This window comes from Equus quagga, chromosome 17, assembly GCF_021613505.1.
Source record: "Equus quagga isolate Etosha38 chromosome 17, UCLA_HA_Equagga_1.0, whole genome shotgun sequence".
NCBI classification, from domain to species: domain Eukaryota; kingdom Metazoa; phylum Chordata; class Mammalia; order Perissodactyla; family Equidae; genus Equus; species Equus quagga.
In genome coordinates, this window is record NC_060283.1 from 32621436 (window position 1) to 32635038 (window position 13603).

The 13603-nt window shown below is 62.9% G+C and overlaps 1 protein-coding gene across 1 annotated transcript in view; it reads right to left on the reverse strand.

Moving 5' to 3' along the window:
• Window positions 1-13603, reverse strand: part of ANO7 (anoctamin 7) — a 35902-nt gene that overhangs the window by 5357 nt on the left and 16942 nt on the right. Inside the window, exons 6-20 of the mRNA XM_046643110.1 lie at window positions 13397-13454; window positions 12408-12518; window positions 11206-11371; window positions 9681-9771; window positions 8882-8978; window positions 7404-7547; window positions 7199-7336; window positions 6404-6502; window positions 6222-6324; window positions 5233-5344; window positions 5000-5054; window positions 3386-3483; window positions 2146-2291; window positions 659-864; window positions 440-582 (exon numbers count right to left, since the gene is read on the reverse strand). Coding sequence (XP_046499066.1) covers window positions 440-582; window positions 659-864; window positions 2146-2291; window positions 3386-3483; window positions 5000-5054; window positions 5233-5344; window positions 6222-6324; window positions 6404-6502; window positions 7199-7336; window positions 7404-7547; window positions 8882-8978; window positions 9681-9771; window positions 11206-11371; window positions 12408-12518; window positions 13397-13454 — 1767 coding nt within the window. The remainder of the gene's footprint in view (window positions 1-439; window positions 583-658; window positions 865-2145; window positions 2292-3385; window positions 3484-4999; window positions 5055-5232; window positions 5345-6221; window positions 6325-6403; window positions 6503-7198; window positions 7337-7403; window positions 7548-8881; window positions 8979-9680; window positions 9772-11205; window positions 11372-12407; window positions 12519-13396; window positions 13455-13603) is intronic.

Sequence of the window (13603 nt, forward strand, 5' to 3'; positions counted from 1 at the left end):
AAGAAAATGGGGCCATAACTAGAGAAACAGGAGGGCTTAAGGAACTCATGAGAGAATATTAGAATAAATTGTGTCATTACATTTTAAAGCTGAGCTGAAATGGACTTTTCTGCCAAAAAAAAAAAAAATCAAAATTACCAAGATTGACTCAAGAAGAAATAGAAAAGGGACACCTATGCCCATAAAGACATCGGATTGGTCACCGCAATCCCCTCCCGCAGCGCTGAGTTCTGCTGACCACCGACGTCCTGTCCCAAAACGCGCGGGGCTCCCGAGGCAGGAAAGGCAGGCTGGGGCCACGGGCGCTCTGGACCTTTCTTTCCTCCCTGTCCTTCAGGCCTGCTCCCTTCCCCTGGGGAGCTTCTCCCCCGGTCTCTTCCCAGGGCCCCTCCCCGTCCCTCCCCCGCCCCCGCCCGGCTGCGCCTGGAGCCCGCCTCACCTGCACGTGCGGTTGTGCGCCGCGGCGAAGGCGGGCGGGGCGCGCGCCAGCGTGAAGTTGACGAAGCCGCGCAGGTCGCGGGCGCGGCTCCACTGGTAGTAGGCGCGCGGCAGGAAGTCGGAGGAGAAGGCCAGCAGGAAGGCCTGGGCGGCCGGGCGGTCAGCGCGGGGCCGAGCGCCACGCCCCCACCCCCGCCCCCGGGGCGGCGCGCGCGCTCACGTTGCTGATGACCGCCAGGTGCTTGAGGCCCGCCAGGATGTGGAACCAGATGCCGATGTCCTGCGCGCGCTCGGCCACCGGGCGCCGGGACTCGCTCACGAACTTGCGCGCGTCCAGGCGGATCTCCACCCAGTTGTTGAGCAGCGCGAAGAGCGGCGCGAGCGGGCAGGCGGCCACGAAGATGGTGACGAAGCCGAACTGCAGCACTGCGGGGGGCGCGGGTCACCGCCACGCCGCGGCCCCGGGGCCCCGCTCGCGCCTGCGACCAGGGCCCGCCGCTGCCCGCCCGCGGTAAACCCTGCACGTGCGCCCTGCAGGGGAGGCCCTGGGGACACCTCTCTGTCCACAAGGGTCTCAGCCTCGGGCCACCCCTCTCCTCCTGCTCATACTCATCCTGCAGGCTCCGCTCCTGGGCCCCTTCCCCCAGGGCGCCTCCCTGACTGCTCACACCCAGCTGGATGCGCATGCTCCCTGGGGGCCCCGGGCCGCGCCCACCCTGTAGCTCGTGGCAGGAGAGGGCGCAGAAACCTGCTTCTGATTTGGGGTCTGGCTCCTCCATTCACCCCACTCAGGGGAGCTTTAGGAAATGGCTCCTTGGAAGGGGTTCCGGGTCTTCTGTAGAATTACTCAAGAGAGCCTGGGGTCTCACTGCCTGTTGTCCGCTGGAGTGGGGACACACGAGGTGAACCCCCCTCCCTCTACCAGCCTCCCGCCCCGCCCCCGAGTTATCATGAAAAAGCATGTCTCCCCTGTGAGCTGGCCTGCCCCTTTATCCGTGGAATAAGGCCACTGCTGTCACCCCTGTTGCTTTGGCTGCCGGGGAGCTCAGAGCAATGTGCGGGGCTGAGATGCTACACTCTGGGTTCGGAGCGTGCCCTGTTCTTCCCCTCTGTCATCTCAGAGTAGGACCCTGGGCTGCAGGGACTGTGCGACGTTAGACACAGACCCTGCCCTCAAAGGTGCACCGCCCGTGAGGGGAATGAGCCTTAGGTATGGGCCGCCGTCCGGCAAGGGCACAGCCAAAGGGCCAGCAAAGACCGTGGGCATGGAGAGAACTGCCGGAGAAAATCAACTCCCAGGCTCCCAGGCGCAGCCTGCCCCTCACCCCCAGGGCCCGCTCCCCCGAGACCCTGCTTCTTTCCTGGCTTCCTTCCCACGAGGCTCTGGTCATGCTTTCCCGGGTGGGAGGAGATTAAAGCCACTCCAGGAGACCCGTCAATTGCCACCAGGTCTTCTCCTGACCCCTGTGCCCACGGCGCTTGCTCCTTCCCCTCCTCGGCCGGCCTTTCTTGGGTGTTGCCCAGTCTGACCCCCACAATTCCTCTTCGGATTCTCTGCAGGCCCCCCTGTCCCCACCGCCACGGGCACATCACGTGTCAAGGTGGATGCAGACCGGGGAAGGTGAGGCTGGAAGCCCCGTGAGTGGTGTGACTGCCCCAGCCTGCCCACGGTGCTGGCGTGGCCGTGGCCACTAACATGGCTCCTACCCATTTCAAGGTACTCGTCAAACAGGCCCTCGCAGGGCAGAAGCTCGTAGTCCGCCTCCCAGGGCGCCCGGCCAGCTGCCACGGCAGCGCCTGCCTGCCTCTTCCTGGAGCGCAGCCGGACCTTCTGCCACCAGCCCTTGAGCTTCCTGGAGAGGGAGACACGGGGAAGATGGCCCTGCCTCCACGCTGGGCCTGCTGGCTCCCCAGATAAAGGGCAGCAGGGAGATGGGGCGCCGGGGCCACGGGCGAGCACGGTGGGGCAAGGCCTTCGCAGGACAGAGTGGATGAGAGCATCTATGTCCTTCTGAGGGGCCACACCCCTCCGCCAGCCCCCCTGCAGCACCCGCAGGACAAGCCACATGGCATGGCTCACGGAAGCCTATGGAGCTGGATTCCTCCTGGGAACTCAAAGAAGTGCCAAGAGCTATGTCAAGGTTGAGGGAGCGGATCAGGACTGTCGCTGTGCCAGTGGGGGCACGTGTGCATGTGGCTTTGCTCACTGTCACTCGTCCAGCCCCTGCCCCACCAGGCACCCAGCTGCGCCCTGCACTCGTGGTGTCTGTGAGCTCAGCTTCAGAGCACGTTGGTGCCCTGAGAACCAGGGCCACCCAAAGAGGGGACAGGGCTTGGCCAAAGCCCCACAGCTAGGGTTCGTGGTGCCCCAGGGGAGCTGATGCCAAGTCAGGAGCTGCCGTGGAGGGCGGGAGGTGGATAGCTGATGTGCCAGGGGTGGGGTTGGGGGAGATGTCCAGGTCAGGTCCAGCCTCTGGCCATCCTTTGCGGTGGCTCCGGCCTGGGAGGGTGGCCCAATTGCCTTGATGGGCCACAATGGTGACAGTGGGGGTGGCCCTGAGGAGATGGGACCCCAGTGGTTGGGCCATCCCTGGTAAGGTCCCCTGAGGCCTCCCCTTGCTTCCGTCTCTGGCGCTGCGTCGGAGAGTGGGGAGGCCCAGCCGCAGTAGCCTCAGGCTGGGCCAAGAACCCAGGCCCCCTCCCAGCCCCAAAGCTGGCCCCGGGGCAGGAGAGCTCAATGGGCAACCACCTGGGGTGGGGGTGTCGCAGAGCCTGGGATGTGGCTGAGGAAGCCCTCCCCCTCCCCTGCACTGTGGTGCTGAGGTCCAGGAGGGGCTGACTCGCCTTCCCTCCACCTCTCCCAGGCTGGGGCTGGGCTGGGCTGCTGCCCCAGACACTGGGCCCACGGTCCCTGGATGCTGCCCAGGGCGGGGTGGGGGTGACTCACGGGACGAGAATCTCTTGCACGTTGTTGATGATCTGCTTGCCGACCATGATGACCAGCAGCTCCTGTGCCAGCTCAATGAGGCAGCCCCCGGCCGCACACTACAGCAGCAGGGCCCAGGTTAGCTCAGGGAGGGACTGGCCTCCTGTCCACTCATCCCTCTCTATGCCTCAAAGGTGGCCCTGTCATGCCCTCACCTCCCTTTCAGACATATCCTGAGCACATTGAGGACTGCCAAAACCCTCCCTCCCTCCATCCCTCTCCTCAGTATCACTGAAGCCCCCCACAGTCTCCCCTCAGGTCTAACTGGCAGTGAATGGGAACGACCAGGGGCACTGCCATACGGCACCCTGGTTTTCCTTTCGGGACCCACATGGGGTTACACAGGGCTGACCCTAGCCTGTGGCTCCAGGGAGGACCCAAGGTGCAGGCCCCACCAATCGGTGACTCAGTTTGAGTGAGCCCAGGGCCTGGGGCTTCTAGGAGGAGCTCCGGGACAGCACGCCTTGCACAGAAGTACTGAGCTGAGGGTGTCAGCCGTGCTGTTGGGGTGTCTTCCTCACCAGGTGGGGAGAAGCTGCCTGAGAGCGTGGCCAGTAGTAGGGAAAGCAGTGCAACATCGTGTAAACACCTGGATCCAGCCACACCTGAGCCCACAGAGCCCTGAACGTTGTCCATACAGGAGCCAAGGAAACTCTTTTTGGATTAAGCCAGTTTGAGTTGGGAACTTTCCCGCTGACTGACTGACACAGCACGTCCTGTGCACTTACGCCCCTGAGTGGGGGGTCCCAGTAACCTGTCCCCGAGAAGCCCCTCCCCTCTCATGTGACATGGAGAGTGTCCCTTGGGGGTGGCCACTTTGGAGGCAGCTGTCAGGTTGGGTCACAGCTCATACCCGTGGGAAAGAGGGAGACACCCCGCCGCCCCCCTGCATGGTGATCCTTGGCCCAGCCCAGAGGCCACCTGTGGACTGTTCTGGACACACCCATCCATGCTGCCTGCACCCCAGCCTCAGGGCATGCTTGGCCCATGGCCACTGAGGAACCAGAAGCTGGGGTACAACTCTGGGGGTTTCTACGTCTGGGAGGATCCAGGGCAGGTGGAGCCCAGGTGCCCCCAGCGGTGACCATCTCTCAAGTACTCACAGATGCACCCCCTCCGGCAAACCCTCTGTCCCTGGCCTGCTTCCAGGGTGATGCCCACGCCCACTGCTCGCCCCCGGGTCTCTGTCTTGGGGTCTGCTTTGGGGAACCCACACTACAGCCGTGCTCCCTCCTGCGCCGAACCAGCTTCCAGTTTCTGAAACCACAGGGCCAGCCCGGCTTGCAGAGCCACTGGGCTCCAGGGCGAGCGGAGTGGCTGGTGCTCATGGGGTGACAGTTGGGGGAGGCCAGGCCAGTGATAGCGGCTCCGGGGCCATCACAGTGGCTGGAACTCGGCTCAGGTGTGACTCCAGTTAAAATGGGGGAGGCTGACACACGAGAGACACACCAATGGTGAGTGTTTCATGGATGGCAGAGAAGGGGTGTGATGAGCAAGTGTGGCAGTCCTGGGGTGCCGGGGGGCGAGCAGCTGCTGGGGGTCACAGGAGTGGGTCCACTCTCGCTGCATACTCACCTCCTCGTTGCGGATCCCGAACAGGGTGTGGTAGTTGCCGGGGTACCCCACAAACCTGCGGGAGCAGGGTCCTGAGGGTGTGCCTGGCTCTTCTCCGCCCCCACCTGACCACAGGAAGCACGAGCCCCAGGCCCCCCGGTCTCCCATGCCTTCCCCCCTTCCCTGGGCATCGAGGGGACACAGGAGCGGAGGGCACAGCAGGCCACGGGCCAGCGCAGCAGAGGGGCGCGGACCTGCCCTTGAAGAAGGCGATGTAGATAGGCGAGGAGTAGAAGTTGACGAACTGGAAGATGAACACCTTGAGGGTGAAGGCATCCTCGAACTTGGTCTGGGTCCGGTGCATTTCTGCGGCACAGAGAGCACTGGCTCAGTCGCCTCAAGGCCCCCTCTGCATGGAGGACCCCCTCAGCCATCAGAGAGTGAGGGAGCTGCCGGGCGCCCGGATAGTGTGAAGACATCCACTCAAGAAGGGGCCCAGTGCGACAGTCCTAAATTTCTAATTTCAAAATCATCTAAAATCATCGTGTTGGTAAAGGAAGAGCAGGGACGAGTGACAGTAAACAGTGAGAATGAACATGGTGTGGCCCCGGGGAGCAGGGGGTGCAGTCAGGGTGACAGAAGAGCATGGGCCAGGTGGTGAGATACTGGGAGCGGGTCCTGAGAGGGAGCTGGGAGCAGGAAAGGTTAACGAGAGGGGACACCTGAGGCTGGGAGAAGGGGACGCAGGGCCCACATTGCAGGAACACCCTGGGTGACTCCCCGGTGCAGCCCCTGCCCTCTCCTACCCTGGTCTCCCTGGGACCAACCCCCCCCACCGCCATTTCCTCCACTGCACTCTCCTGCCCATCGTCCTCCTCCTGTGAGCACCGAGCTCTCTGTCCCTGTTCTGATCAGGTCCGTTGACAGACAAGCCACCTGTGGCCCAAGGGATTGGCTCATTAGCATCTGTCCTTAGGAAATGGGGGAGGGAGGCAGAGAGCGGGGAGGAAGAGCGGAGGCAGGGAGAGGAGCTGCCACCTACAGTCACCTTAGACACAGGGAAGTAGATGGCTGGAGGGGCCCCCTCGCCCCACCACGGAGGCCCTGCTCACTGTTGGTTAAGCGATCTGGTGGGGGGGTCCCACACACCCCAGCTGTGCCTCCTTCACACATGAGGACCCTGTAGATCCGTGACAAAGTCACGTTCTGACTGTGGCTGGCAGGGCCAGCCTTGGCCACTCACCCCACCTCGTCAGGACGTGGGCCAGGGCCAAGTAGATCTTGGAGAGGATGAGGATGAAGATGAGGTTCACCACGGACCCTGTGAGGCTGGCGATGCGTGACGCCTGATGGGAGATGGCGGGTCAGAGAGGGGTGCTGGGGTGGTGGTCCAGACCCACCCCCGCAGGAGCAGTGGAGGCTCACCCAGGCTGCGAGGACAGTGTTGTCCGACTTGGACACCAGGATGGCCATGATGGCCCGGTACAGGATGATGGACACAAGGAACATGACCACCACGGCCACCTGCGGGCAGTCAGGCACGTGAGCCCCACACCCAGCCTGGCACCCCAGAGTCCTCAGGCCACAGCCCCCAGCAGCTCCATCGCTGCTCCTGCCTCTAGACCAGGCCGTGCTCCCTCCCATTCCTGGCAGGCGGGTGGGGGGGGACAGGGAGCTTTGGAGGGGGAGGTGGGAGGCAGGGGGAGGGAGGTCCTTTAGAATGAGAAGGTGGACCACATGTGGGTGTCAAGGGGGCCACTGTGCATTGTCCTCGGCTCAGGTGCTGGAGAACCTTCCCTCCTCCCCCACCCCACCCTTCACCAGCCAAAAACTGGGAATTCCTGACATCTTGGAAGGGGAGGGCAGGGATCCAGCTGGAAGCCCCTTTGGCTGGAGGCCAAGGCAGGGTATGGTGGACCCCCTGGTGCTGGGATTGCCCCCCTAAACTTGAAGGATGCCCCAGGCCCACATTCATGGAGCAACTTCCCAGCGTGAGCCCCTGCCCGGCACATGCCCGCCTCTTACAGCCAGACCCCTAGCCTGGCCACTCCCTGGAGTCCAGGCACAGGGGGCTTTTTTGGATGGCAGTGAGGGTCTTTTGGGTCAGAGCAGGCATCAGGCCCTGGCCCCAAAGTGGGAAGGGGGACGAAAGCTGCTGCACGCGGCTCTGGAGGATGGAGGGGCGACGCAGAGGGGTGGGCGGGGAGGCAGCGCCCTCACCATCATCACGACCACCACGGAGCCAGCCAGCACGCGGTGCAGGCGGCTCCTCTCGGGGAAGTAGGGCTCGTCCTCGCCAGTGATGGGGTTCAGGGCCATCGTGGGGGCCGAGGCGGCAAACTGGGGCCGCGGCCTCTCCTAGAAGGGAGCCAGTGCTTAGCAGTGGCCCTCGCGGGGAGCGGCCACAGGCGGGGCGACAACCCACCTCAATGTCCTCATAGTCGGAGCAGCCCCAGCGGTAGGCCAGTGTGGCGCTCTTCCGCTTCCAGTACTCCAGGAACAGCACGGCCCACAGCGCCATGAAGAGGCTGAAGAAGACGGTGCCGCCGTGGTCAAAGAGCCGGCCAGCCTGCGGGCGGGTGGGCGGGGTCACACCTGCTTGGCACTGGGGGACCCTTTATGCCCCCCGATTTCTCCAGTGTGGAGTGGCAACGCATGTCCCGTGCCTGTCCATCACTGCATTTTACAAGCAGATGCCTCCTGTCCTTCTGCACAGGCCCACAGAGGGAGAGGACTGTCACCCCAGACGGCCCACACCCGAGTCTCCCCCGTGCCCAACGTGACTGATTTAGACGAGATTGGGCCTTTCTGAGCTGTTGACATTTAGATGAGATCTTTGGACTTACGGTTAAGGTTGTAGCGCGTCTGAACTTTTGGGGATGTTGGGGGCAAATGTATTTTGCACATGGGATGGACACGAAGTTTTGGGGGCCAGAGGAAGGACTGCAGTGGATTGAATTGTGGCCCCCAAAAGATATGTCCACCTGGAACCTCAGAATGTAATCTTACTTGGAATAAGGGCCTTTTTACACGTAATTAAGGTAAGGATCTCCAGTGAGGGTACTCCAGACTGGGGGGATCCCTAACCCAAATGACAAATCCTTAGAAGAGAAGGAAGCAGACAGAGAGACACACAGAGGGAGAGGCCATGGGAAGAAGGAGGCAGAGGCTGGGGTGAGGCTGCCACAGCCAACAAACACCAATGATTCGGGGCAGCCCCCCAAACAAGGAGGGAGGCACAGAACAGGTTCTCCAGAAGGAACCCACCTACCGACACCTTGAGGTTGGACTTCCGGCCTCCAGAACTGGGAGAGAGTCAATTTCGGTTGTTTCAAGCCCCCAGTTATGACAATTTGTTATAGCAGCCCCCGGATTCTGACACAGATGGATTCCCAGGAGTGTGGCAAAGGTGCGTCTGGGCTGTGGGTCCATTGGGGCACCTGGGCTCCAGGCCCAGCATGTGCGGGAGGCAGGCGAGGCTGCTGTTCCCAGGGAGAAGCTGACCCACCCGGCAGCGTGCTGGGCTGACATGTGGGCCACGGGCTCCAGGACTCTGGGGAGCCTCCCGCCTGGCCTCTTCAGGCAGAGATTCTGCTCAGTCTGTCTGGCCCTGAGAGCTTCAGGGCTTGTCTGCCTTGAGGGGTCCTCCAGATGACCCTGGTGGCTAGTTCCACAATAAGAGTGATAACAGACAGTGCTACCGTATGGGCACCGACTGCATGCGGGCTCTCTGCCGAGGGCTGAGAGGCAGGCACCCACTGTAACCCCATCCAGGTGGGACATGGCCACAGAGGTTAGAAAACTCATGGGCTCTGCCTCAAAGGGCGACACAGCAGGGGTCACAGGGGCAGCACGAGAGCCTGGGGAGCTGCCTGCCTCAGCCCGCCCACTCCCTCCTTGTACCTGGACCAGGGCGCAGATGCTGGAGAGCAGCCAGAAGGGGCAGTCCGGGCAGAGCGGGCACATCTCAAAGCTGTCTGCGCTGCTGCACAGCTCCTGCCTTCAGGGCGGGGGGGCTCGTGGAGACATGCGGACAGCCCTCCCCGCCAGTCCCACGCTCACCCTCTCCCTCCCACCACTGCCTTGGCCAGGCCCAGGGTCTCTTTAAAACGTAGTTTTAAAATACGTGGCGTGACAAGTTTTGAGATAACATTTTGAAATTTTAGCTCTGTAATAAAATAATGCCCAAGTCCAGTCATTGACTTATTATAAGAAAAGTTGACACTATCATAAGAAACAAGCGTAAGTGCCAATAAAATTAACCTGGGAGCACAGTGGTCCACCTGTCAGCCTGGGGGCACTCTTGTCCACCTGCATCAGCCTGGGGGCACACCTGTCCACCTCTATCAGCCTGGGTGAACACCTGTCCATCTGCATCAGCCAGGGGGCACACCTGTCCACCTGCATCAGCGTGGGGGCACACCTGTCCACCTGCATCAGCGTGAGGGCACACCTGTCCACCTGCGTCAGGCTGGGCACACCTGTCCACCTGCGTCAGCCTGGAGGCACACCTGTCCACCTGCATCAGCCTTCTAGCCAGGTCCACAGGGCCCTCTGTGACGTGCATGAGGGCAGTATGTGCCCAGCCCTCGCCTCCATCCCCAGCTCTGCACGGGGCCTGGCACCTGTGGGTTCTCCTCACTGCACACCAGCCTCAGGAGACACAGGGCAGGCCTGGGAGCGGAGGCAAGAGGACACTTACGTGGGTGTGTCTGAGAACAGCATGGAACAGCCCACCAGGAACACCAGCGTGCCCACCGCTGCTGCTGGCAGGAGCCAGCCTGTGTAGAACCCTGCAGGGGGACACGGAGGTCGGCTGGCAGTGAACCGGTGGGCCTGTGTACCCAGAATTGGGCTGAGCGCCAGGTGGAGATCTGCACAGCCACATTTGTCCCCCACAGACCACATGCAGCCACCAGGGTCTGAAGCCTTCTGGGAGGAAGCGGTGAGGGGCACGGTCCTCAGGAGTCCCCCTGGCAGCTCTCAGCACAGTCCCTCCCTCCTGGCCTCTGCCCTGGACCCTGGACACCCCATCCCATTGACCTCGGCACCTGGGGCTCCGGCGCCTGTGCTTCCCACCTCCTGGCCACCACTTTCCTGAGCTCCATCTGCCTCAACCAACACACGTGGGATGCACCTCCCCTTTATGAGAGGCTCAGTGCCTACCATGTTCCAGCCCTAGGAGACTGAGGGTCCTTCTGGATGCCACCCTGCCCCGCACCCCCCAGGGCCAGCTTCCTCAGTTACCCCCCATCCCTCCAGTGTGCAGCCGTCTGCCTCCCACGAGTCCAGCCCAGCCCCGGCCTGGGGTCCTGCTCCAGCCCTGCGTCTGCCAGAGTGCCCTCTGTAAGATGCTGCTCTGTCTAGAACCCAGAGGAAGACCACCCTGTGCGACCCTCCAGCCTGGCCTTGCTGTCCCCTGGCTCCCACTCCTCCCTGGTCCTGAGAGGAGCCTCAGGTCCTCGCACATGCGCTGTGCCTTGGCCCCGACGCCCTGGCCTGGCGCACCCTTCCACAGCAGGCAGCCCCCGCCCTGTCTGGGTCCACAGTGGCTGTGGGTGGCCTTTTCTTCTGTGTCACCCATAGCCAGTGTCCTCCTTGAGGGCAGGGTCTCCTCACTGTGCACGGCACCCCAACATGGCTAGCCATTTGAACAGATGCATACATGCATGATTGGAGGACTGCATAGGCCTGGGGAGGGGGCACATATGCTGTGTTTGGGGACAAGAAAAAACTTTAGAAGGCTGGACACAGAATTGGAGGTGGGGGGTGGGGCAAGAACTGAGCCCACGAGGGGAGCAAGGAGCCTCGGGGCTGCCCAGGGCAGACACCCATTCTGAAGACGACAGCCTGCCTGGAGGAGGTGAGAGGGCCACTCTCCCTGGACCCCGGGGCAGGGGTGACCTCCGCCAGGTCACTGGTTCCTGGGGTGACCCAGGGTCTCATGGGGCATGTCTGGTGGGCCAGGGACACTGAGGGCTGGAGTCAGGAGGGGCCCTTGCCTGCAGACGGGGGCTCCCAGTCCCTCTCTGGGCTGTTAACAGGGCTCTAGGACAGCCACAGTGCTCAGTTATGTCATTGGGCTGGGGGTCCAGGGGAGCTGGGCAGCGTCAGGGTTGGGAGTCGGGGAGCACTGGCCTCTTGGGGACACGGGTTAGCAGACTGTCACCCTGCAGATCAAGTCGGGGGGCCTGGGAGGCCCGAGGGGCAGCGGGCGTGGGACTCACCGAGCCAGGCGAAGTACAGGGCCACCTTCTCCCCGAAGTACCTGCGCACGTGGTCCAGAGGCTGGTACTTGTTCCACTTGCGCCAGCGGGCCCAGTGCTGGGACAGGACCTGACGCTGGTTGAGGCCCGGAGCCTGCAGGCCCTCCGGGGGTGTCATGAAGGGGCCCTGGGGACAAGAAGCCATCGGTGGGAGAGTCCAGGCTGGTCTGGGCACCGTCCCTACTGGACAGTTCTAGGTGTGGGGGCTTCAGCACTGAGCGACACCATGTGCCACTCGGCATGGGGAGATGGGCGACAAACCCTGGGAACTAGAGTTGCTGCTTGAGGAAGAAAACAGAATCCCGCTGGGTGCTGGGGGTCTGGGAAGGGACTCTGAGTTGAGCCCCTCGGCCTGGGCTTCCAGGGTCTGAGTCCAGGGTAGAGGAGGGACCCGGGCAGGGTGGCCCAGGAGGAGCCAGCAACTGCAGTCCAGGGTGGGGTGAGTATCTCTGGGTGGGGGACTCTGCTGCCTGTGCTGTGCAGCGTCCAGCACTGGCGAGCCAGTGAGGCCACTGTGTCAGGCTCTGTGTGTCCCCCCGGGCCCTGGCGCCAGAAGTGATGGGGAGCAGGGCTGTGGGTATTCCCGTCCACACCCTCATTTAACCCGTGGGTGGTGTTCGGGGAGGGACTGTGCCCACGGTCACACAGCAGTGGGTACAAGCCTGACCCGGACCCTGAGGCCCCGCTGCCCCTGCCTGCAGCTCTGAGGGTCTCGTGGTGGGTGACTGCAGGGGGCCAGGGCGTAAACAGCCCCACACGGTATACATTTGGTCAAGGATGACAGTCAGGCGCAGTGGCAGCTGCCTCCCTGGCACTGCCTTAGTTTACCCGGCTGCCTGAGGAGCACAGATCTTACTGACTTCTCGGAGAGGGAAGCTGCCCAGGAAGGTGGAGATGCCGGGCCTGTTACCTGGCCAGGACAGCGTGTGGCCGCCCACAGCCTCAGACAGGCTGAGCGTGGCCCGGTCACATCACAAGTGCATTGCTGGCCCCCAGCACAGCGCGTGTCTGACCACAGCTGCCCAGCACAGGAGGGCAGGGCCCAGGCCCCCCAGTCTCCTGGGGTAGACAGCAGGACCAGGGGGTCTTCCTCATCCAGGAACTCACCCCCATGCCCAGGACTGAGCCCTCACCCCTGGCGCATCCAGCCCCCCAGGACTCACATCATGTAGAGGGAAGGCCGCGCTGAAGACACCCTCTGACAGCAACTGGTCAATCCCAAACAGGCCTTTCTTCTCGTGGCCATATGGGGTCTTGGCAAGGATCTCAAACAGCTATGGGTTGGTGGGGATGGCACTGGTCAATTGTCATGTGATGGGGGGGTGGGGACATCCCAGCCTGCCCCTCTCGGGGGTAAGCCCGCGACAGCCTCCCGCAGCCCTCTGGTGACAATGCTTTGCATGCCCAGGTCTTCTTTGTTCACTGGCTAACACACACCACAGCCCCCCAGTTGTGGTCATTCTCCCACTCGCTCACGCGAAGACCTTGGCCAGAGCCAGGTGGCTCAGAGGAGTCGAGTCTGGATTTGAACCCAGGCCCTGCCTGTGCACAGCCATCCTGGACCTGCGCTCTGGGCAGGAGGCAGCCTCCAGGAGGACACCTGGGTCGGGTGGCACTGCCTGCCTGGGCAGGCCCATGTGGCCTCGTGCCCCCAGTGGTCAGCAGAGGTCTTTCCTAGGCAGGCCTGTGGGAGCCCCTTCCCCACCACAGGCCATGGGAGCAGGCCTCCTGGAGTGACCCCACTCTGCCCGCCCTCCTCAGGGACGCCGCAGCTCGAGTCTGCTCGGTCCCTCGGCTCCCTCCTCACCGGCCAGCGGGACTCACGCCCACCTGGGCCTGGTGGCCTTGGCTGTCTGTCCCACAAGTCCATCACTGTGACATCCGTTCTGGGCCCTGAGGGATCCCTGGGATGGGGGGCAGGGCCCAGCTGTGCTTGTGCAGCTTCGGCACGTGCTCCCCTGTGCAATGAGCTGGGGGGGCAGCCTCTAGGCCGCCAGTCTCCCAGCGCCAGGGCCTCAGCCCTCTGACCCCAGGGGAGCCTTCCTGTGTCCACGGAGGGCTTCTTTCCCAGCTCAGGTAAGGAAGTCTGGCGCCGGCAGGCCTCTCAGAGCCAGGCAGGGCTGGGGGCCCACAGCAGGGACCCCCCACTCACAATCTGGTGCCTCTGGGTGTTGGAGAAGAAGGTGTCCTGGTTGTCACTCCCAAGGAACCTGTGGGTGTATGAAACATATGGAACTGGAGTACATGTGCACATGCAGGAGCGTGCACATGGGGACACATGCACATGAGAAGAACACACACTTGGAGCACACGCACATGAGAAGAACAAGCACGCGGGAGCACACACACATGAGAAGAA